A 21,756-nucleotide genomic window follows, 5' to 3' on the forward strand; every position below is an offset into this window, starting at 1 on the left:
TGAGATACTTCCTGAACTGCGGAGCGCGGGCACAATTTGATTGGTTGAAAAACACCAACGCTTGTAAACAAGGAAGTGAAGTTGGACAGTGTGTTTTGTCTTCATGACTGTAACTAAGTGTCTCGACAGCCTCTCCCGTCCTCCTCCTCCAGGATGATTTCAGGGACACTGTATGCGTCAGCGGCAGGTCTCCTGGGCGCCGTGGCCTCGTCCTCTGCTAAACTGTCCCTCGGTGCCGACTACCTGGAGGACATGTGTGACTCCGGGCTGAGGAGCTGGACCACCGGGCACCAGGAGGAGACCACTCCCTGTGACTGGGTATGTGACACAAACATGTTCCAATATACTGCATTAATAATATTATGAGCTATGCAGATGCGACGTATTATATAATTTTGGCTGTGTGTGTGTGTGTCTGAAAGAGAGAGATGGGACGAAAACCACACTGTAGTCCAGGGGTGGCCAACCAGTCAGAGACTAAGAGCCACAAAAAAATGACTGTGGTACCACAAAGAGCCACACCATATACCAGCGTTTCTCAACCTTTTTTTTCAGTCACGGCACCCTTCATGTGTTTATAGGTCTCACCCTCTGGCCTCTGAAGTTGCTAATGTCTTTTTTATTTGGGCCTCACAGGGTTAAAAGTACCCTGTGAGACCCACGGTTGCAAAATTACAAAATCACTTTTAGCCATTTAAAAAGAATAATGTTTATTTAAAAAATGTTAAAGGGGAACTATTTTACAATTTCTTTAACTATTTGGGCACTTTTACACAATTCCTGTGAGTCTATGGAACACCTAGGTTTTTTTCAAAAAAAATGCATTGTTTTGTATTTCTAATCAAGTACTAAAAACCGCATTTTTCTACCTCAAGATCTTAAGCCGTTTTGAGGCTGGGCTCCAACCACTGTGTGGCCTGCCACATCAACTGCCACATTATTATGCAGCCGAGAAATCTCTGACATCACAGATATGCACATTTTCAGATGACTCAGTTCAGTGAGGGTGAATATTGTGAGAGGAGAATTGGAAGAATTCGCCAATATGAGAATTAGAGACATATATCCTATTAATATAAGTCCACATAGCTAAGAAACAATGGTAAACACTGAAAAAAGCCATTTATAAGATAGTTCCCCTTTAAGCACATGTATAGTCAATTGGTCCTGTTGTTCAGCCTCACAATGCTATTTGATAGTAAATGTGTTTATATGTCCCACCCTCTGGCCTCTGAAGTTGCTAATTTCTTTTTAATTTGGGCCTCACAGGGTTAACCTCTTAAGCCCGAGATATACAGTAAAAGTGTATATTTTCAGCATTATGTTTGTTTACCAATTATTTTAACTGTTATTAGTGAAATATAAGATTATAGAAATCTCACGGCATTGAGTCGGAAACCGGCGCATATTGACAGGAGGAAGTGGCACAGCCAAAAGTGAGTGTAGTCTTTTGAAGGAAGAGACTCAGGGCTTTCAAATTTCGAAAAACTACCCTACCCAGCTCACACCAGCCCCTGTCAATCATCTGACTTCTGGATTTACTTTTTAATTTCTCTTATTTTTTGGGATTATCTCCCACAAACCTGAACGTTATTGCCATAAAACAGAACGCAGTTAGTTTCTCTACCTTTCTGTGAACGTCTTGCAAAAAACGGTGTTGCAATATGATGAAAAATGGTGGAGAAATTTACATTATAAAAAAGATGGCAGAATTCAGTACTGTATATACAAAACCTTCTGTTTAATCATCTTCCCTTTATTCATTTGCTTAGATTTTTCAGGTCTGGTCAATTTTAGCATGGTGTTATTTACAGTCAAAGATAAAAATGTTTTAAATATAATTGATATTCTCCTTTGGTTCATTACAATTTACTCAAGCCTAGTAACAGACACACTATTTCTGACACTGATCCATATATGTCCCTAGATTCAGATACCAAGAACATGCAAATGGACCATTTAAAAAAAAATTGTAAATGTTTATTCTACGTCCTTATGGAATGAGTGGCCACCCCTGCTGTAGTCATATCATAATTCACAACTTGATTGATTGATTGAACATTTTATTAACAGATTGCAGAATGGGTACAATACAGTACGGCTCAATACACACAATTGTTAAGAGGATGCAGACCAGAGAAAGACTTTCGTCTTGTTTACATCAGGGTCCCCCATTTTCAATTCATCATAACATACACAACATACAGATAGACAGTACTGCTACATCTATACATTTATGACATACCAGATTTACAAATACAGTACTGTTTGTGATACAAAAAGAGTCTAAAAAAAAGAGAGTATATACATTTGACGAAGAAACGGTCCATTGGAGGGGGTTGGGTAGGTGGGGTGGGGGGGGGACTGTACATTGGAGGTGGTTGGGTGGGGGCACTGGGGGGGGGGATGGGTAGGCGGGGTGGGGGTAACTTACCAAGCAGTTATACTAATGTTACTACTGTACTACTCGATACCGATACATGGGCTTTGAGTATCGGCCGATACAGACTCCCAATCCGATCCATTACTTTTAATGAACAGTATAGATTGGAGATTTGGGGGTCATTGGACAAAACTTAGATGATGTATTAAATGATCTCCATTAGAGGGAGGTACCTTGTCAAAAATGCGTGTGTCTGTGTGTGTGTCTGTGTGTGTTCCCAGCTCCACGTCCCTCTGCGGCTGCTGTGCGGATGTGTTCTGTTGGGCTGTAACGCCGTCATGTGGACCCTCTTCTCCAAAGCTCTCCGCCACTCCGCCTCCTCGGCCAGAGCCACCGTCACCACCACCGCCTCCAGCTTCATCTGCTCAGTGAGTCATCAGTGTAGCAGGGCTGACCCCTATTAGTCGACTCATCGGTCGAAAGGACCTCTTAGTCGAAAATTTATTATTATTATTTTTTATCATTCTTTCCAAAATAAGAGGCCTCTAACGCTAATGGCACGCATACCAGAGGCTAACTGCCTAAGAAAACAGGCACAGAGGCACTGAAAGAGGATTTCACCATCTAATGAACACACTAGACTAGACAAATATCAAGATGTATCCATCAGTGGACCAATTGCATGCTTTTGCAGAGGACAACAAGCCTTCAGTCGACTCCTTCAGACATTAAGCACCCCCACAGCCCAAATGGAATGATACAAATATATATATATATATATATTATAATTTTTTTTTTCCGTCAATAGTCGACTAACGGCAAATTTTGGCCAATCATAGTCGACCATCCAAATCCTTAGTCGGGGACAGCCCTACAGTGTCGTCACCACCACCATCACCACCTCCACCACCTCCACCATCACCACCACCTCCACCTCCACCACCATCACCACCACCACCATCACCACCACCATCACCAACACTACCACCACCACCACCACCATCACCTCCACCACCACCACCTCCACCACCACCACCACCACCTCCACCACCACCATCACCACCACCACCTCCACCACCACCACCACCACCTCCACCACCACCATCACCACCACCACCACCACCTCCACCACCACCACCACCACCTCCACCACCACCACCTCCACCACCATCACCACCAACACTACCACCACCATCACCACCTCCACCACCACCTCCACCACCACCATCACCATCACCACCAACACTACCACCACCATCACCACCATCACCACCTCCACCACCACCTCCACCACCACCTCCACCTCCACCACCACCACCACCACTACCACCTCCACCACCATCACCATCACCACCTCCACCACCATCACCACCACCTCCACCTCCTCCACCACCATCACCACCACCACCTCCTCCACCACCACCACCACCACCTCCTCCACCACCACCACCACCTCCACCTCCACCACCACCTCCACCATCACCACCACCACCTCCACCACCACCACCACCTCCACCTACACCTCCTCTACATCCTGAACACACTCCCCTTCATCCTGAACACACTCCTCTACATCCTGAACACACTCCTCTACATCCTGAACACACTCCCCTTCATCCTGAACACACTCCTCTACATCCTGAACACACTCCCCTTCATCCTGAACACACTCCTACACACTCCTCTACATCCTCCTGAACACACTCCTCTACATCCTGAACACACTCCCCTTCATCCTGAACACACTCCTCTACATCCTGAACACACTCCTCTACATCCTGCTGAACACACTCCTCTACATCCTGAACACACTCCTCTACATCCTGCTGAACACACTCCTCTACATCCTGAACACACTCCCCTTCATCCTGCTGAACACACTCCCCTTCATCCTGAACACACTCCTCTACATCCTGCTGAACACACTCCCCTTCATCCTGAACACACTCCCCTTCATCCTGAACACACTCCTCTACATCCTGCTGAACACACTCCTCTACATCCTGAACACACTCCTCTACATCCTGCTGAACACACTCCTCTACATCCTGCTGAACACACTCCTCTACATCCTGAACACACTCCCCTTCATCCTGCTGAACACACTCCCCTTCATCCTGAACACACTCCTCTACATCCTGCTGAACACACTCCTCTACATCCTGAACACACTCCTCTACATCCTGAACACACTCCCCTTCATCCTGAACACACTCCTCTACATCCTGCTGAACACACTCCTCTACATTAACTGAATGCAGCTGCACTGTCTGGTAGACTTGGCTGCTCTGGGTGAGAACGAACGAACCGTTTAGAAAGGTGCAAAATAAAAGTATTGCTTTTTGCCCAAATTATTGATTCATAAATGTATCAATTATAAAACGGGCCCAACATGTATGTTGTCTGCATGTATCCCCTCCCCCTGCTTCCCATTTCCCCACGTGGAATGCACCTGATTGGATAAACACGCTGCTAGTTGAGACATGCTGGGTCTCTAGTGGGTCATCTAGTGCAGTGGTTCCCAAAGTCGGGGTCGCGACCCAAAGGTGGGCCGCGAGCAGCCACGGGAGGGCCGCGAGATGATTTCCAAAAAAAAGGCCACTGAACTTAGAAGCAGGCCAGGACAGTGTTTCTAGTTGTATTCTAACATTCTATTCTATTGTATTCTAAAATGTGACTATATGGTTTTATATTAACTTAATAAATAAACAAAAACTAAAAATCTACTTATTTCAACGAACATTTCAAACTAAATAACGCTGAAAACAACCGAAGCAACAATAGTATTTTAATGAGGCTATTATTATTATCATTATTATTTTGCAACAAGTTAGCCCTCTCATAAATAGCACATATAAATGAATAACTAACTTGAACTAACTTAATAGGATTGAAGTGATATTTGGCTTAAAAAAATCGGTCGCATGGCAAAAAAAAAAAAAAAAAAAAGCCTGACGATGTGCATTGGGCCGCGGCTCTCTGACGCCTTCTTTTCTGGGTCCCGGCCTGAAAAGTTTGGGAACCCCTGTTCTAGTGGTTCAATGTTATCTATAGCACCTTTAAGTCGGATACTATTTGTAATATGTCAGAAATCAGAGCATTCAATTTGTAATTTAAAGGTGCTCTCTGTAAGATCTTCAATCGTTCTGCATAAGAACCGCGGAGACTCAATCGACAATTATGTGGAATAAGCACATCATTTAAAGGTAGAATCTGTAACCTCTAGTCTGGGCAAAAGTCCCTCATGGATCCATGACGATAAACAATACCTTCATATTCAGTAGACCTCCAGATCTACTCCAGGCCACATGGGGTGCTCTCTGTAAAAATGTCCCCTGAAGGGATTTGACAGCATGTGTTTTTCTCCGTGTGTATTCAGGCGATCCTGGGGAGGCTGATCTTTGGAGAGAGCCATGCCACTCTGTGGTGGGTGGGCATCGCTCTCACTCTCTCTGGGCTGCTGGTCCTCCACAGTGCCACCCCGACGCCCCTCCCACTGGAGGAGGACAGGAAGGAGAAGTGATGTACTCTCTCTTGGCTGATCAGAAGGGCAGCATCCCTGCCTGGCACAGACCACACCAACCTGTGGTGCTACGCCGGGTCCAGACCGCACAGGGTTGTAATCTGCCCCATCACTGTTATATCACATTAAAGGGGCTATAGATAACATTCAGCCACTAGATGTCGCACTAGAGCACCAACATGTAATTTATCCAATCGGGTGCATTCCATGCGTGGAAATGGGAAGTAGGGAGGGGATACATGCACACAACAACATCCATTTTGGACCCGCACATATTTTTAATGAAATTAAAATGATAATTTATTTTGTTTGGCTGTTCATTCTTTTTTTAAATGTGGCCAATATCAGATTCCAGCGTGAACTGTCACACTCCTGGGGTGATGGCGTGGCAGTGGAGGTAGATCGGTCGTCTGGTAATCGGAAGGTTCCCGGTTCAATTCCGTCTGCTCCCAGCAGTGTGTTGACGTCCTTGAGCAAGACACTTAACCCCTAACTGCTCCTGGTGAGCAGTGTGGCACCTTGCATGGTTGCCTCCGCCATCGGTGAGTGAATAGGTGAATGTGAGTTGTAATAAAGTTTTGAATAAAAGCACTATATAAACGCAGTCCTGAACTGACCCGCATGCGCAAATCAACAATAACGAAGATGGACATAAACATGGAGGAAACTGAAGTCAGTTTATGGTTTAAATTATAAGTTGATGTGCAGTGGAGGTCAGCTGATTGGTGAGCAGATGATAATGGAGGTCAGCTGATTGGTGAGCAGATGATAATGGAGGTCAGCTGATTGGTGAGCAGATGATAATGGAGGTCAGCTGATTGGTGAGCAGATGATAATGGAGGTCAGCTGATTGGTGAGCAGATGATAATGGAGGTCAGCTGATTGGTGAGCAGATGATAATGGAGGTCAGCTGATTGGTGAGCAGATGATAATGGGGACGAGGAGGTGAAAGACATTTCTTCTTTCAATATGCTTTCAAACACAGACTAGTTATGATACAGTAAACACTTCACGGTCCCTCCACTGACTACCTGATAACAAACTATCATTACACATGGGTAAAACAGACCGACGGCTTCTCAGTTACAGTGGGTGACAATATTGTCACAAGGAAAGATGAAATTACATACCTGGGTTCCATCCTAGAGGCAAATCTTTCCTGTGACAAAATGGCATCCAATGTAATCAAAAAAGTCAACCAATAAACTAGATTCTTGTACCGGATCTCCTCTCTGGTAAACAAGAATACCCTGAAGACTCTGGCAGGAGCACTCATTCAAGGGTACTACGACTATGCTTGCACCTCATGGTACCAAAGCACCTCAAAGGTCCTAAAAACAAGATTACAAACTAGGGCTGCACGATTTTGGGAAATAATCTAATTGCGATTTTTCTGACAGATATTGCGATTGCGATTACATTTGCGATTATTATTTTCTTTAAGCAGCCCCACAGAGGTTTATTGTAAAATGCGGCTTGCATCTGGCCTACGCGGTGGGTCTGTTCGGGACACCGAGTCTGAAAATGTTTCTTTTTACCTGGGAATCGATACCGGTACCTTTTTTTCTGTACTTTACTCTCCCTCTCTGAAGTCTAAACTTCACAACACACAATCTAAAACCCCTTACCCCCCTCTCCCAAACTGTTCCTACACCAATTTTTTTATGTTGCATGATCATGTATATTTATTTTGTATAATTTTTTTTGTGTTTAAATATCAACATTATCTGGCAATTCTCAGTAAATACTATCAAACTCCTCTGATGTCAGACCAGATATGAGACGTGTGCACACACACACAGAAAAGTAGAATGGCTTAAATGATTTTAGAATACTTCAGCTAATGAAGTTAAATGTTTATCATCAACTATCCAGTTGGTTTTTATAGTGCAACGTTTTTCTACTTTTCTACATTAATTGAACCAGTAGAGAGAGAGATGCCCCCCCCCCCCTTTCCTTACTCAAGCTTCGCACCTTGGGCATGGAATGGGCTACAGGACCATATCCACTTAGACACCCTGGTCTCTCTTGGTGAATTTAAATCTGTATTACATAACTTCCTACAAGAAGAATGTTGCTGCTTTCTGTAGTCGGGTCCCAACTGCAAAATTACTGTATTACCCTGTATTATACACTTTTACTATCATGTGTAGACTATTCTGCTTTGTGTTTACATGTGATGTATTGTATATTGTATACATGCACATTTATTATGTTGTGTGATGTATCGCACATTTTATTGCTGTGTGATGTATTGCAAATGTTATTGCTGTCATCTTGGCCAGGTCTCCCTTGCAAAGAAGATCTTGTATCTCAATGGGACTTCCTGGTTAAAAAAAAATATATATATATTTCTTAATTGCAGGCTTGGCGATTTTTAATTGCATCATCTCAAATCGCGATTTCGATAAAAAATCGATTAATCGTTCAGCCCTACTACAAACATCACAAAACAAACTGGTCAGACTACTGCTTGACCTGACTCCTAGAACCCACCTCACCCCTGCCCACTTTGACAACCTAGGATGGCTTAGAGTAGACGACAGAGTACAGCAACTTGCAATGGGCCTGGTCTACAAGATACACTACGCGACCAAGGTACCCATGTACATGTCAAAATACTTCCCAAAGGTCAGTGAATACCACGACCACAACACCAGAGGGAGCTCCACAAATCATGTTAAACCCAGATTCGTCTCAAACAAGGGACTAAACACGTTTCGCAATTATGCCACATCAATGTGGAACGCCCTACCCACAGCTGTAAAGGAATGTGAATCCCTACCCTCCTTCAAAACCACTACGAGTGGCTGCAATTAGAAACTGGCCCCGGTAAATGTCCAAACCCCCCAACCCCCTCCATTGTAGTTTCTTCCCCTTCGAATGTATATATATATAATTTTTTTTATGATCTCTCTCTTAAACAGTACTGTATATTTGTATGTCATAAATGTTATGATGAATTGAAAATGGGGGACCCTGATGTAAACAAGACGAGTCTTTCTCTGGTCTGCATCCCCTTAACAATTGTGTGTATTGAGCCATACTGTATTGTACCCATTCTGCAATCTGTTAATAAAGTTTTCAATCAAACCATGTTTGTATTCACAGAATGACTCTCGCTAGTGCAGAATTGTGACAAATGTTGATCTAGAGTGACGTGAAAGTTGCATGAATTCTGACATGACTGTTCAGACTGAGGTCGCATTGCAAACAAATCTGACCTGTATGATTTAGGACCACATATGAAAGTGTCCCAAATCAGAATTGAAAAGATCAGATTCTATGTGATTGCCTGCAGTGTGAACGTAGCCTAACCGACATGCACATGTAGCATCTGTTGTACAGAATCATCTAGAATAAACTCAAGAGCTTTTCTTTATAGATCAGTGGGTAGAATATATCTTGATTTCACACATTAATTGATACCATCATGGATCCATGCAAAAGTATGTATTTGTATTATACCATTGTCCACAATATACATGTCGTAAAAAATATAAATACATACTGTATATTTTTAAGTTGATAAAAAATAATTAGTGGTGGGACTCAATTAAACATTTTAATCGCATTAATTCGAGACTTTATAGTTAATTAATCAAAGTTAATCACATTTTAATCGCATATCAATATTTGATGCGAAAAGCAAAAATGTTCAATTCAAATTAATTTTGGTATACAAATGAATCAATTAATATACATACGTTTAAGCAGCAAAATCCTGTATTAACTACTACACAGACCAACAGATCAATGCAATTTTTACCATTTTTAACAAAGTGCAGCAATTTTAGGAATAATATATATATAGTGCAAAGGACCTTTTGTAAACTCAAGCACTTTAGAGGTCAAAGTAAAACGCAGTACTTTCAAGTACATTCCAGAACAATTGACAATTGAAAAAAAAAAACTCTTGATTGATCTCAATTTCTCTTATTTAACTTCTTTTTATGAACAAACCAGACTAAGAAAAAAAAGTTATTTGCTATTTATTATACTTTATACTTATAGCACATGCATGAGTCCTGTCTCCTTTGAAAGGTAACATTCTTACACAATAAAGAAAAATCATCATGCGATTAAATGCATACATTCTTTTAACTTTTAATTCTTTCTGTAGTTAATTAATCGAAATTAATGCGATAAAGTCCCAGCCATAAAAATAATACATCATTGCAACAATATTAAAAAGTAAAAGAAAATAGACAATGTTTAACCAAATAGCACTAAGAAAATTGTATTACAAGATAAAGACGTAAAAAAATATTTCATACCACACGTAAACAATACCATCAAAGCTAAGAAAAATCTGGTATATTTTGGCCATATCCACCAGCCCTAATTTCACAATACTATTACAAGAACATTGTATTATATACCAATGGACTCCTGATGGATACATGGACAGATGCATGTACAAACACACACACAGTATATTGAAATGAGGCATGGCATACACACTAACTATAACTACCTTGAGCTGTTGAAATGAGGCATTAGTGATATTGGTCACAAGGTGTTGGGAGAAGACCATACAGTTGTTGTACAATCAGCCGTTTCAGAATCTCGTGTGCACAAAGTGTTGGGCTGAAAAATAGAAAAGGGTTGGCGTACCCTGAAGGGATGATTGGTGTGTTATCCTACTGTACCCTAATGAGTAAAAAAGATAATCGAATATAAAGAGTAATATACAATGGAACTCAATTAATGCAATCAAAACGGACAGAAAATAAAGTAACTACTAAACTAAACTTTTTTATGACCATCTAATGGGGATAGAAAGACAGAAGACCCATTAGAAGAAAGGTTTTATACTGTGCGAGTCAATATTTGTATTATTGCCTGCATTGCTTTTATCCTTTTTCTTATTCTCTGCATTGCTTTTTTTCTCCATTTTATGCTAATTTTGTGTCCAATTCACTGCTGTGAACCACTTAGGGCTGCAATTATTTGGCATGGAGTCTACGACTCTACCTACCTGGAGCTGTTGAAATGAGGCATGGAGTCTACGACTCTACCTACCTGGAGCTGTTGAAATGAGGCATGGAGTCTACGACTCTACCTACCCTGAGCTGTTGAAATGAGGCATGGAGTCTACGACTCTACCTACCTGGAGCTGTTGAAATGAGGCATGGAGTCTACGACTCTACCTACCTGGAGCTGTTGAAATGAGGCATGGAGTCTACGACTCTACCTACCTGGAGCTGTTGAAATGAGGCATGGAGTCTACGACTCTACCTACCTGGAGCTGTTGAAATGAGGCATGGAGTCTACGACTCTACCTACCTGGAGCTGTTGAAATGAGGCATGGAGTCTACGACTCTACCTACCCTGAGCTGTTGAAATGAGGCATGGAGTCTACGACTCTACCTACCCTGAGCTGTTGAAATGAGGCATGGAGTCTACGACTCTACCTACCTGGAGCTGTTGAAATGAGGCATGGAGTCTACGACTCTACCTACCTGGAGCTGTTGAAATGAGGCATGGAGTCTACGACTCTACCTACCTGGAGCTGTTGAAATGAGGCATGGAGTCTACGACTCTACCTACCTTGAGCTGTTGAAATGAGGCATGGAGTCTACGACTCTACCTACCCTGAGCTGTTGAAATGAGGCATGGAGTCTACGACTCTACCTACCCTGAGCTGTTGAAATGAGGCATGGCGTCTACACACTACCTACCTGGAGCTGTTGAAACGAGGCATGGAGTCTACGACTCTACCTACCCTGAGCTGTTGAAATGAGGCATGGAGTCTACGACTCTACCTACCCTGAGCTGTTGAAATGAGGCATGGCGTCTACGACTCTACCTACCTGGAGCTGTTGAAACGAGGCATGGAGTCTACGACTCTACCTACCTGGAGCTGTTGAAATGAGGCATGGAGTCTACGACTCTACCTACCTGGAGCTGTTGAAATGAGGCATGGAGTCTACGACTCTACCTACCTGGAGCTGTTGAAATGAGGCATGGAGTCTACGACTCTACCTACCTGGAGCTGTTGAAATGAGGCATGGCGTCTACGACTCTACCTACCTGGAGCTGTTGAAATGAGGCATGGAGTCTACGACTCTACCTACCTGGAGCTGTTGAAATGAGGCATGGAGTCTACGACTCTACCTACCTGGAGCTGTTGAAATGAGGCATGGAGTCTACGACTCTACCTACCCTGAGCTGTTGAAATGAGGCATGTGATGATGGTTCTGAACAACATTGAACTTGAAGCTAATCAGCGGTGAATATGTTTATTTGACTGTAAATATTCAACTACCTGCTAAACTCTCCATTTGTTGAGAATAAATGTTTTGTGAGGCCACAGCATCATGAAAACAGACATAGCTATGAATATAAACTGAGTGAAGAACCCAAAAATGAAGTCAGCCAGGTTGATAAAATCCCTTTATTAAAATGATGTAAACATGATATGAGTGGTCCTCTGATATCCAGCATCCTTTTAGCCGTTAAGATCCGTTCACTAGCAGCCATTCCCAAGCTTGTCCCGTTCACATTAGCAGTCAAATAGAGTCCATTTATCTTCATTTTCCTAGGACGTAGAATCTTGAATTAAAGGATCATTCTGATTATATTCAACCTGGACCCTATATTTCTATCATCCGTTATTGAACCGATCAATTCCAACTAAAACCTCATCAACTGGACTACGGATGTTTTTCTCTGGACGCTCGAGGACGCTGCAATTCAATCTCACCAGGGCAACGGTCAAAAAAAAAGTCCTGAAAACAGACAAACGTGTCTTTATTTTATGTCTGAAACAATCTTATCACAAGTTTAGTGTTTTTATATATATAAATATAAATATATATATAAGTCTGTCTTTTACCCCATTGTATTAAACTGAGTCAGGATCTGAAGCAACTCCAGGCGCCAGAAAAACACAATTCGCTAATTCATCGTCCATGATGAGATGTTGGTCTGAATCACTACGTACAGTATGATGCCAGACATCATAATCCATTTGTCCTCCGTACTGGAAGAAACATATGGTCTTATTACTGGATCTTGGTGAGGTGACAGTAATATCATACTTTTTTTAATCAATGGTTACAGGCAGCCATGATGAACCACTCAAACATCCATACAATACTGCTGTTCAAGAGCATAACATGTGAGAGATCACGATGAGGAGGGTTGGGCACCGAGAACCGGTTCTAACTGGTTCTGGAACCGGAAGTAACATTTGCATTTCGATTCTTAATTTCGATTCTTAAAAAGAAAAAAAGAAAAAACGTTTACTTTGTTAATTAATACCCTAGTTACAGTACAGCAACCAAATTAAACTATCAAGTCAACTGACAATGTGAATAGTATGAAAAAAAAGTAAAGATGTTTAAAAAAAAATTATAAAAAAATCTCCTGCGAAATAAGCTGTGACCTGTTTTGACCTTTGCACCTCAAAGAATCGGAATCGAGAATCGTTTAGAACAGGAATCGAAATGGAGAATCGGAACCGGAATCGTTCAAATCCAAACGATGCCCAACCCCACCGATGAGCACTTAAGAGTTAAGACCATAATGACGATAGTGAAATGGAATTTCCTGCCATTATATTATAGAAAAAGAATAAAAAAAATAAAAAACATTCATAGCTTACTGCAGCTGTATGCTTTACACAATGCCAGTGCCAAGGCACACGGTGAATTAGTGGATTCACAGCCACACAGTCCACACGGTGGTTGGAGTTAGTTACTCAACCGTCAGTGGCTTATCAGGTTACACAGGTCTCTTATGGTGTGTTCAGGCGTGCTTGGTATTCTGGTCAACTGGTCAATGATGAGTTAACTACTAGTAAACTGCACCCACATGACTGACCTGCTGGTTTATCCAAGTGGCAAGGTAGGCACAATAGCGTCCCTGCTTGCTAGTGCACATAATATATATACATAATGCATATCTGAGCCACAGAAAATGTCATACAATTTCTCTATGAGTTTGCTCATATTTTTCTCAATGCTGGAAAACCACAGAAAGCGACGTCCATAAATTATCCACTTTCCACACCTCGTGTCTGCGCAAAATCCCGCGTATATTCTGGCCCGAGATCGTCTCCAACGATAACCTCCTCAACATTACCCAACAAGATGACATGCACTGTATAATTAATAAACGAAGGTGCACCTGGATTGGCCGCGTACTCAGAATGGACACCGACGCGATCAAGAGTTGCATTAAACTGGACCCCAGAAGGCAAAAGAAATAAAGGGAGGGAGGGAGGGAGGGAGGGAGGGAGGGAGGGAGGGAGGGAGGGAGGGAGGGAGGGAGGGAGGGAGGGAGGGAGGGAGGGAGGGAGGGAGGCCTAAAGCGACCTGGCGTAGGACTATAGAGATGGAGCCCCAGCAACACCACCAGAGCTGGGCGACCAGAGAGAAGATGGAGCCCCAGCAACACCACCAGAGCTGGGGGACCAGAGAGAAGATGGAGCCCCAGCAACACCACCAGAGCTGGGGGACCAGAGAGAAGATGGAGCCCCAGCAACACCACCAGAGCTGGGCGACCAGAGAGAAGATGGAGCCCCAGCAACACCACCAGAGCTGGGGGACCAGAGAGAAGATGGAGCCCCAGCAACACCACCAGAGCTGGGCGACCAGAGAGAAGATGGAGCCCCAGCAACACCACCAGAGCTGGGCGACCAGAGAGAAGATGGAGCCCCAGCAACACCACCAGAGCTGGGCGACCAGAGAGAAGATGGAGCCCCAGCAACACCACCAGAGCTGGGGGACCAGAGAGAAGATGGAGCCCCAGCAACACCACCAGAGCTGGGCGACCAGAGAGAAGATGGAGCCCCAGCAACACCACCAGAGCTGGGCGACCAGAGAGAAGATGGAGCCCCAGCAACACCACCAGAGCTGGGCGACCAGAGAGAAGATGGCCAAAGACAGATGCAAGTGGAGAAACTGTTGCTGCCCTACGGGCCAGCCGGCGTAATGGGGATAAATAAGTAAGTGAGTAAGTGAGTAAGTAAGTAAGTAAGCAACATGCAGTCACACACCGAGCAGCACACCTACTTCCACGATACCCCAGTTTGCCAGTTGTGACGTGAATGTGACCCTTCAACTTCACCAACACGTAGCAAAACCATAGGGCAACAAATAACATCTCTAGTACAGATTCACCTCCTCTCGGCTCTTAGGAGGACCAGGAAGCAGCTGTCTTCTATATACACCTCCTCTCGGCTCTTAAGAGGACCAGGAAGCAGCTAGCCTTCTATATACACCTCCTCTCTGCTCTTAAGAGGACCAGGAAGCAGCTGTCTTCTATATACACCTCCTCTCGGCTCTTAAGAGGACCAGGAAGCAGCTAGCCTTCTATATACACCTCCTCTCGGCTCTTAAGAGGACCAGGAAGCAGCTGTCTTCTATATACACCTCCTCTCGGCTCTTAGGAGGACCAGGAAGCAGCTGTCTTCTATATACACCTCCTCTCGGCTCTTAGGAGGACCAGGAAGCAGCTGTCTTCTATATACACCTCCTCTCGGCTCTTAGGAGGACCAGGAAGCAGCTGTCTTCTATATACACCTCCTCACGGCTCTTAAGAGGACCAGGAAGCAGCTGTCTTCTATATACACCTCCTCTCGGCTCTTAGGAGGACCAGGAAGCAGCTGTCTTCTATATACACCTCCTCTCGGCTCTTAAGAGGACCAGGAAGCAGCCTTCTATATACACCTCCTCTCGGCTCTTAGGAGGACCAGGAAGCAGCTGTCTTCTATATACACCTCCTCTCGGCTCTTAAGAGGACCAGGAAGCAGCTGTCTTCTATATACACCTCCTCTCGGCTCTTAAGAGGACCAGGAAGCAGCTGTCTTCTATATACACCTCCTCACAGATCATGGAGCAGCTGTCTAGTATATATATATATATACTCCTCACAGATCACGGAGCAGCTGTCTAGTATATATATATATATACTCCTCACAGATCACGGAGCAGCTGTCTAGTATATATATCTATATACACCTCCTCACAGATCATGGAGCAGCTGTCTAGTATATATATATATCTATATACACCTCACAGATCACGGAGCAGCTGTCTATATATATATATATCTATATACACCTCACAGATCACGGAGCAGCTGTCTAGTATATATATCTATATACACCTCCTCACAGATCATGGAGCAGCTGTCTATATATATATCTATATACACCTCACAGATCATGGAGCAGCTGTCTATATATATATCTATATACACCTCACAGATCATGGAGCAGCTGTCTATATATATATATACACCTCACAGATCACGGAGCAGCTGTCTATATATATATCTATATACACCTCACAGATCACGGAGCAGCTGTCTATATATATATCTATATACACCTCACAGATCACGGAGCAGCTGTCTATATATATATCTATATACACCTCACAGATCACGGAGCAGCTGTCTATATATATATATATATATATATACACCTCCTCACAGCTCTTAGAGGACCATGACGTATCTATATACTTTCTAAAGGAACTGAGCAACAAAAGAAAGATACTTTCCCCCCAGAACTCCAGGTCATGTCGCCCCAGAATCTTAAGGTTAGTCCTGAACGTGTTTAATATAAGTCTATACATTACAATTACTATAAAAGCATTCTGAATGCTATGACGTTATAAATGAGTTGGCCGCATTGATGACATCATGACCAGGAAACCAGTTGACCAGAGGCAAGTGAACACACCGTTACGACCATTAGTGTTTCTCCTCCCGAGTCAGAGAGCAGAGCGAGGACGCTTGCAGTCTGTTGTCCCGTCTGTGACGCTGAAAGGCTTTGGTTCCAGACCTCCAGTAACAGAAGAACCGTTTCTGTTTAGTGTTTATACAAAAAGAACAGGGATGCGATCATTAAATCGAACAGCAACTTGATTCGATGCATCTTAAAACCTTACCTTTAAAATGTCGGTTAGATTTTGGTTAATTTCAGTATTTTTAGGGCTCAACAGATATGCAAATGCGATGTTATTATTATGTGTATGAATTCATTATGTGTAAACACATTATTTTCAATTCATTTAGATTCCAATTGTACACGTCAATGACATTAAATGTCCACAGTCAAGAAGAAGCATCACGATGCTGGATCATCCATCACACACGACACACCTATAATCATAATTGCTCCGTCCTTAATTAAAAAGGTACACTTTGGGAAATACACTTATTTGCCATCTTCCCCCCAGAGTCAGACGAGAAGATTGATATCGGTTTCATCTCTGTGTGTCAGTTCTGGAGTCGTTGGAAGTTGTATCTCTTCACTTTTGACAGAGCTAGGCTCGCTGCTCTCAGGGACTATCGGACAAACGGAGATGAAACGGAGACCAATCTTGTCCAATTCTGGGGAAGATGGCCAAGCGGCCCCCCCAGGTCGCCCCCCAATATTACCAATACACCTCCAGACGTTAGTCCCTTTACTGCAGATTGGTTTAAAAAGGTCCCCAGATGCCAGGAGGTGTGGCTCAACATCCAGGTGTATTGCCTTGCGTGAGTGTTCCTGTCAGCTAACTAGTGTTGGCTGCCTTTATATACTGGACAAGAACATCCTTTTGTATTCTAGTGTTTTCAGCATACTGCCACCTTTTAGTCAAGCCAGACACTTACCACTGATTGGTTGACAAATTAAGTAGAAGAGATCGGTACCACCTGGAGGTAATAATGCGTCGTCTTCCTGGCTGTGCTGGTTGAGTGGTGTCTTGAGTGGTATCTCTCCCTGAGGAACAACCAGGAGGACATGATGCTGGTTGAGTGGTATCTCGAACAACCAGGACGTGATGCTAGTTGAGTGGTATCTCGATGATGTCCTCCTCGATGATCTCTCCCTGAGGAACAACCAGGAGGACATGATGCTGGTTGAGTGGTATCTCGATGATGTCCTCCTCGATGATCTCTCCCTGAGGAACAACCAGGAGGACATGATGCTGGTTGAGTGGTATCTCGAACAACCAGGACGTGATGCTAGTTGAGTGGTATCTCGATGATGTCCTCCTCGATGATCTCTCCCTGAGGAACAACCAGGAGGACATGATGCTAGTTGAGTGGTATCTCGAACAACCAGGAGGACATGATGCTGGTTGAGTGGTATCTCGAACAACCAGGAGGACATGATGCTAGTTGAGTGGTATCTCGAACAACCAGGAGGACATGCTGCTAGTTGAGTGGTATCTCGAACAACCAGGAGGACATGCTGCTAGTTGAGTGGTATCTCGAACAACCAGGAGGACATGATGCTAGTTGAGTGGTATCTCGAACAACCAGGAGGACATGATGCTAGTTGAGTGGTATCTCGAACAACCAGGAGGACATGATGCTAGTTGAGTGGTATCTCGATGACGTCTAGTTGAGTGGTATCTCGATGGCGTCTAGTTGAGTGGTATCTCGATGACGTCCTCCTCGATGATCTCTCCCTGAGGAACCGTCACCACGGGGTCCGAGGAGCCCTTCTCACAGCGGAGCCCAGAGAACGGGCTGCACCAGGCCAGGGAGAGCGGACCGCCGAACGCCACCTTCATGGCGTCCCAGCAGGAGACCTTTCCCCACTTCCCGGTTTCTCCCTTCAGACGCTCGATTCCCTGGAGACACAACGAGACACAAGGGTCGGAGGTGAGAGGAGGAGGAGGAGGAATGGCCACAGGGGGTTTCTGTTCCATATTCAATCTATTAAATATAGTAGTAATAATACAAATAATAATGTGGTTAACCCTTTCACTGCCACACGACAGCCGGTTAACCCTTTCACTGTGACAATACAGAAGGTTGGCCCTTTACTATCATACAACCGGCGGCGATGTAAAGGGCTAGTGATAGTAAAGGGCTAACCTTCTGTCGTGTGGCAGTGAAAGGTATTTTTTCTTATTTTGTACGGGCAAGTTTCTGTAACACAGATAAAAAGAAAACTTCTTTCAGTAACTGAAAACGGCACCGTTCATTTGTGTCCAAGAAAAAAGCCCAAGACTTAACGACTTAGTGAGGCACAACAACGGCAGTAACGGCACATGCACTGGAGATCTAGAACAGAACAGACGCCTACAGGGCTGGCAGGCAGAAACACAGGTGCATGCAGCGTCATGCTTTGTTATTCACAGAGCTCATTCATAAAAACCAGAAGCTGCACTCTGGAAGATTTGCAGTCGCTTGGAACGAGGACCATGTTGACTCGCTCACTAAAAGGTAAAAATCTGTAAAGCCGTCAAACAGCGCCCTCCTATGGCAGAAGTGTGCCTCTTGGTATTGCAGTGGCTACACTTCAGGCTCTGCCAAGAGGGGTCTGGAGAAATTCACAGTTTAATAAGTTACTATATTCATCTCATGACATGCATTGTTACACAATATGGCACAATGCAAGCTCACTGGCCATGGTTGTTATTTAACACGATCTGCGCCAAAAACGAGTTACCTCGTTATTGCCCGCCATGCGTTCAGCGCCAGAAACGAGTTAACTCGTTTTTGGGATCGTTATTTCGTTTTATTCGCTATATCTATTCATAATTCATAGCTGCAGCCTCTGGTATACCCTTCAGACCCTGTCTGAGCTGGCAGACGGTCAACACCGCCCTCTACTGCCATGCGGAGCTATTGCATCCCATTGTAAATGGGCTGGTGTGTTTTAGGAGCCGATCTGAGCCAGGTCTATACAACGATGGCATGCAACAGTAACCCCGCCCGCCCGCCCATATGTAACGGTCGGTAATGTGGTACGGAGCTCCACGAGCAGTATTTGGAATGGCGATGAGATAATTGGATTATTTCTTTTGCATTACATCAGATACCAGGTAAGAACACTATATATAAATTTGATCGTTGATCTGATATTTATTTCTACCGCGATCACAGCTATCTGTGTGTAGGTGTATGTGCTTATTACCGTTGACTGCGGTGGGGGGGGGGGGGGAGCGCCCCGCTACGACGGTCATTTCATGTATGCACGACGAGATATAATGATAATATAGCGTTGATTTTAGGATGATTAGATAATCAGCCAAAAAATTACAACACGATTACTGGAATACAGTAAAATGCCTTTTTCTCGTCTTTTTCCTGGAATTACTCAAAAGCACCCAAACCATACTCTATTCAAAACGGTATAAAACGGAAATGTACGGATGAAAAAACAATCTGTTTATTGCATGTTGACCAGAAGCAACTCACTGACAGTCGACGGCGTTATTAGATCCATAGCTATAATATAAAATATAGTTTTAGGACTCGCAAGTTTGGCATTCTAAAATATATATCCATTGAATAAAGACCTGGCGCTGAAGGGGGATCAGCGCCCCCTGCTGCTGGCGGTCAATGATAATCACATACTGTTTGATTACAATCACCTATAGTTTGCAAACAAGATGTCTGTGATTGAATACTATGAATAGCTATACTATTGTATAATATATAAATGTATACAACTATATTATAATATACATTGCTATCTAGTAAGTAAAGTAACCTATTATACTGTGCATTTATACAGAGCCTGAGGTGTGGCCAACGATAGCACCCCCCCCCCCCCCCCCCCATATCCCCACTTAACTCCAACCCACACATCAGACCAAAACAAAACATGTAAACAAAGTGCAGTACCAAGCGCGACTCTTTTGCCTAGAGGTCGCCGTTTGATGGCATTACAGATTCTACCTTTAAATGATGTGCTTATTATTCCTCATAAAGGCGATGTGTCCACAGCCAGCGTTTTATGAGCTGCCAGCTCCTTTCTGTCATTCATTTCTCTGCTACAGACGCGACAGGCGCGCTCCTCTTCCCAGCGCCGCGCCTCGCGTTTTAGCGCTCTCTCTCGGCGGCAGCGTTTCTGGGCGGAGCGCTCCCAGCGCATAAAGTTGAAAATAGTTCAACTTTTGGAGAGGAGCGCCGCTCGTCAAGGTCACTTTTTTCGACCGACCAATCAACATCGAGCAAGTTGGCGGAGCCGCGAGACTAAAGCAGATTGAGGTCCGGAGTTCTGGAAGCGCTCTCAGCGCATATTTTTGATTTTCAAAGCGGTCTGCCTTGATTGAGTCTACGCGGCCCTCACTCGGAACGATGGAGTCTACACGGTCCTCACTCTGAATCATTGTGTTTACAGGGTCCACGCTCAGAGCGCTGACATCTTACAGAGAGCACCTTTAAATGAAGGAAAAAGCGTTTTGAGTCGAGTGACTTTAGCCTTCCCATGTAAATGAGCACCATGCTTTAGACACGTCAAGCTTTGTGGAGGAGCGGCTGTGGGCTCTGTTGTATCTTACCTCTGTCCTCTACTACAGCAGCAGGGGGACGACTCAAGACTCAAGAGGGACAGTTATCTACATTAAATAACCAACCAGAGCAATGCATGAATGTAGAGAAGACAGGCAGAGAGCATCAGGTCCCAGGCTGCGTGACGACGACGACACAAAATGACAGACAGTTTCACACAGAGAATTGACACTGCATGCCGAATAAAGACCTCTGCGACAGGTCCTGCATTATTATTATTATTATGAAGGATGTAGGAGAAACAGTTGTGAGAAATTAACAGGACTATACACAGAGATGAGACTGTATGCCGAGATCAGAGCCGTCATCATAATTAGTTGATCAACGGGAGGGAAAAAACTAGACCCTTCAGTAGAGGGTTCCACAGCGCCCTCTAGAGGTACTAGAGGTAACTCCTCTATGGCTGTACTCTCTCTTCTAGACAATATTAATGTTAGCTACATATGGTACTCTCTAAACTAGGGAATATTAATGTTAGCAACATATGGTACTCTCTAAACTAGAGAATATTAATGTTAGCAACATATGGTACTCTCTAAACTAGAGAATATTAATGTTAGCAACATATGGTACTCTCTAAACTAGGGAATAT

The 21,756-nt window shown here is 43.8% G+C and overlaps 2 protein-coding genes across 4 annotated transcripts in view; one reads left to right on the forward strand and one right to left on the reverse strand.

Annotated features, from left to right (window-relative positions):
* The first annotated feature begins 6 nt into the window (after positions 1–6).
* LOC311245863 (transmembrane protein 42-like) lies at positions 7–8,993 on the forward strand. Its single transcript, XM_084335883.1, has 3 exons — positions 7–318; positions 2,665–2,811; positions 5,763–8,993. The coding sequence occupies exons 1-3, from the start codon at positions 154–156 to the stop codon at positions 5,904–5,906; spliced, it is 456 nt and encodes a 151-aa protein (XP_084192009.1). The 5' UTR covers positions 7–153; the 3' UTR covers positions 5,907–8,993.
* A 7,067-nt stretch (positions 8,994–16,060) lies between these two features.
* The window catches only part of zdhhc3a (zDHHC palmitoyltransferase 3a), a 61,313-nt gene continuing 55,617 nt past the window's right edge, over positions 16,061–21,756 (reverse strand). For 2 of the 3 annotated variants that reach the window (XM_084335971.1, XM_084335968.1), the window contains one exon: positions 16,061–18,490. In XM_084335971.1, coding sequence (XP_084192097.1) covers positions 18,363–18,490 — 128 coding nt within the window. In that variant the 3' untranslated portion in view covers positions 16,061–18,362. Of the gene's footprint in view, positions 18,491–21,154; positions 21,212–21,756 lie in introns of all 3 variants that reach the window. The other variant, XM_084335970.1, reaches the window with a different exon arrangement.

This window comes from Notolepis coatsorum (assembly GCF_963971535.1).
Source record: "Notolepis coatsorum genome assembly, chromosome: 19".
NCBI classification, from domain to species: domain Eukaryota; kingdom Metazoa; phylum Chordata; class Actinopteri; order Aulopiformes; family Paralepididae; genus Notolepis; species Notolepis coatsorum.

Coding starts and splice junctions, on each gene's coding strand:
- LOC311245863 (XM_084335883.1), top strand. CDS start 154: ATGATTTCAGGGACACTGTATGCGTCAGCGGCAGGTCTCCTGGGCGCC. Junction 319..2,664: donor AGACCACTCCCTGTGACTGG/GTATGTGACACA, acceptor GTGTGTTCCCAG/CTCCACGTCCCTCTGCGGCT. Junction 2,812..5,762: donor CCTCCAGCTTCATCTGCTCA/GTGAGTCATCAG, acceptor GTGTGTATTCAG/GCGATCCTGGGGAGGCTGAT.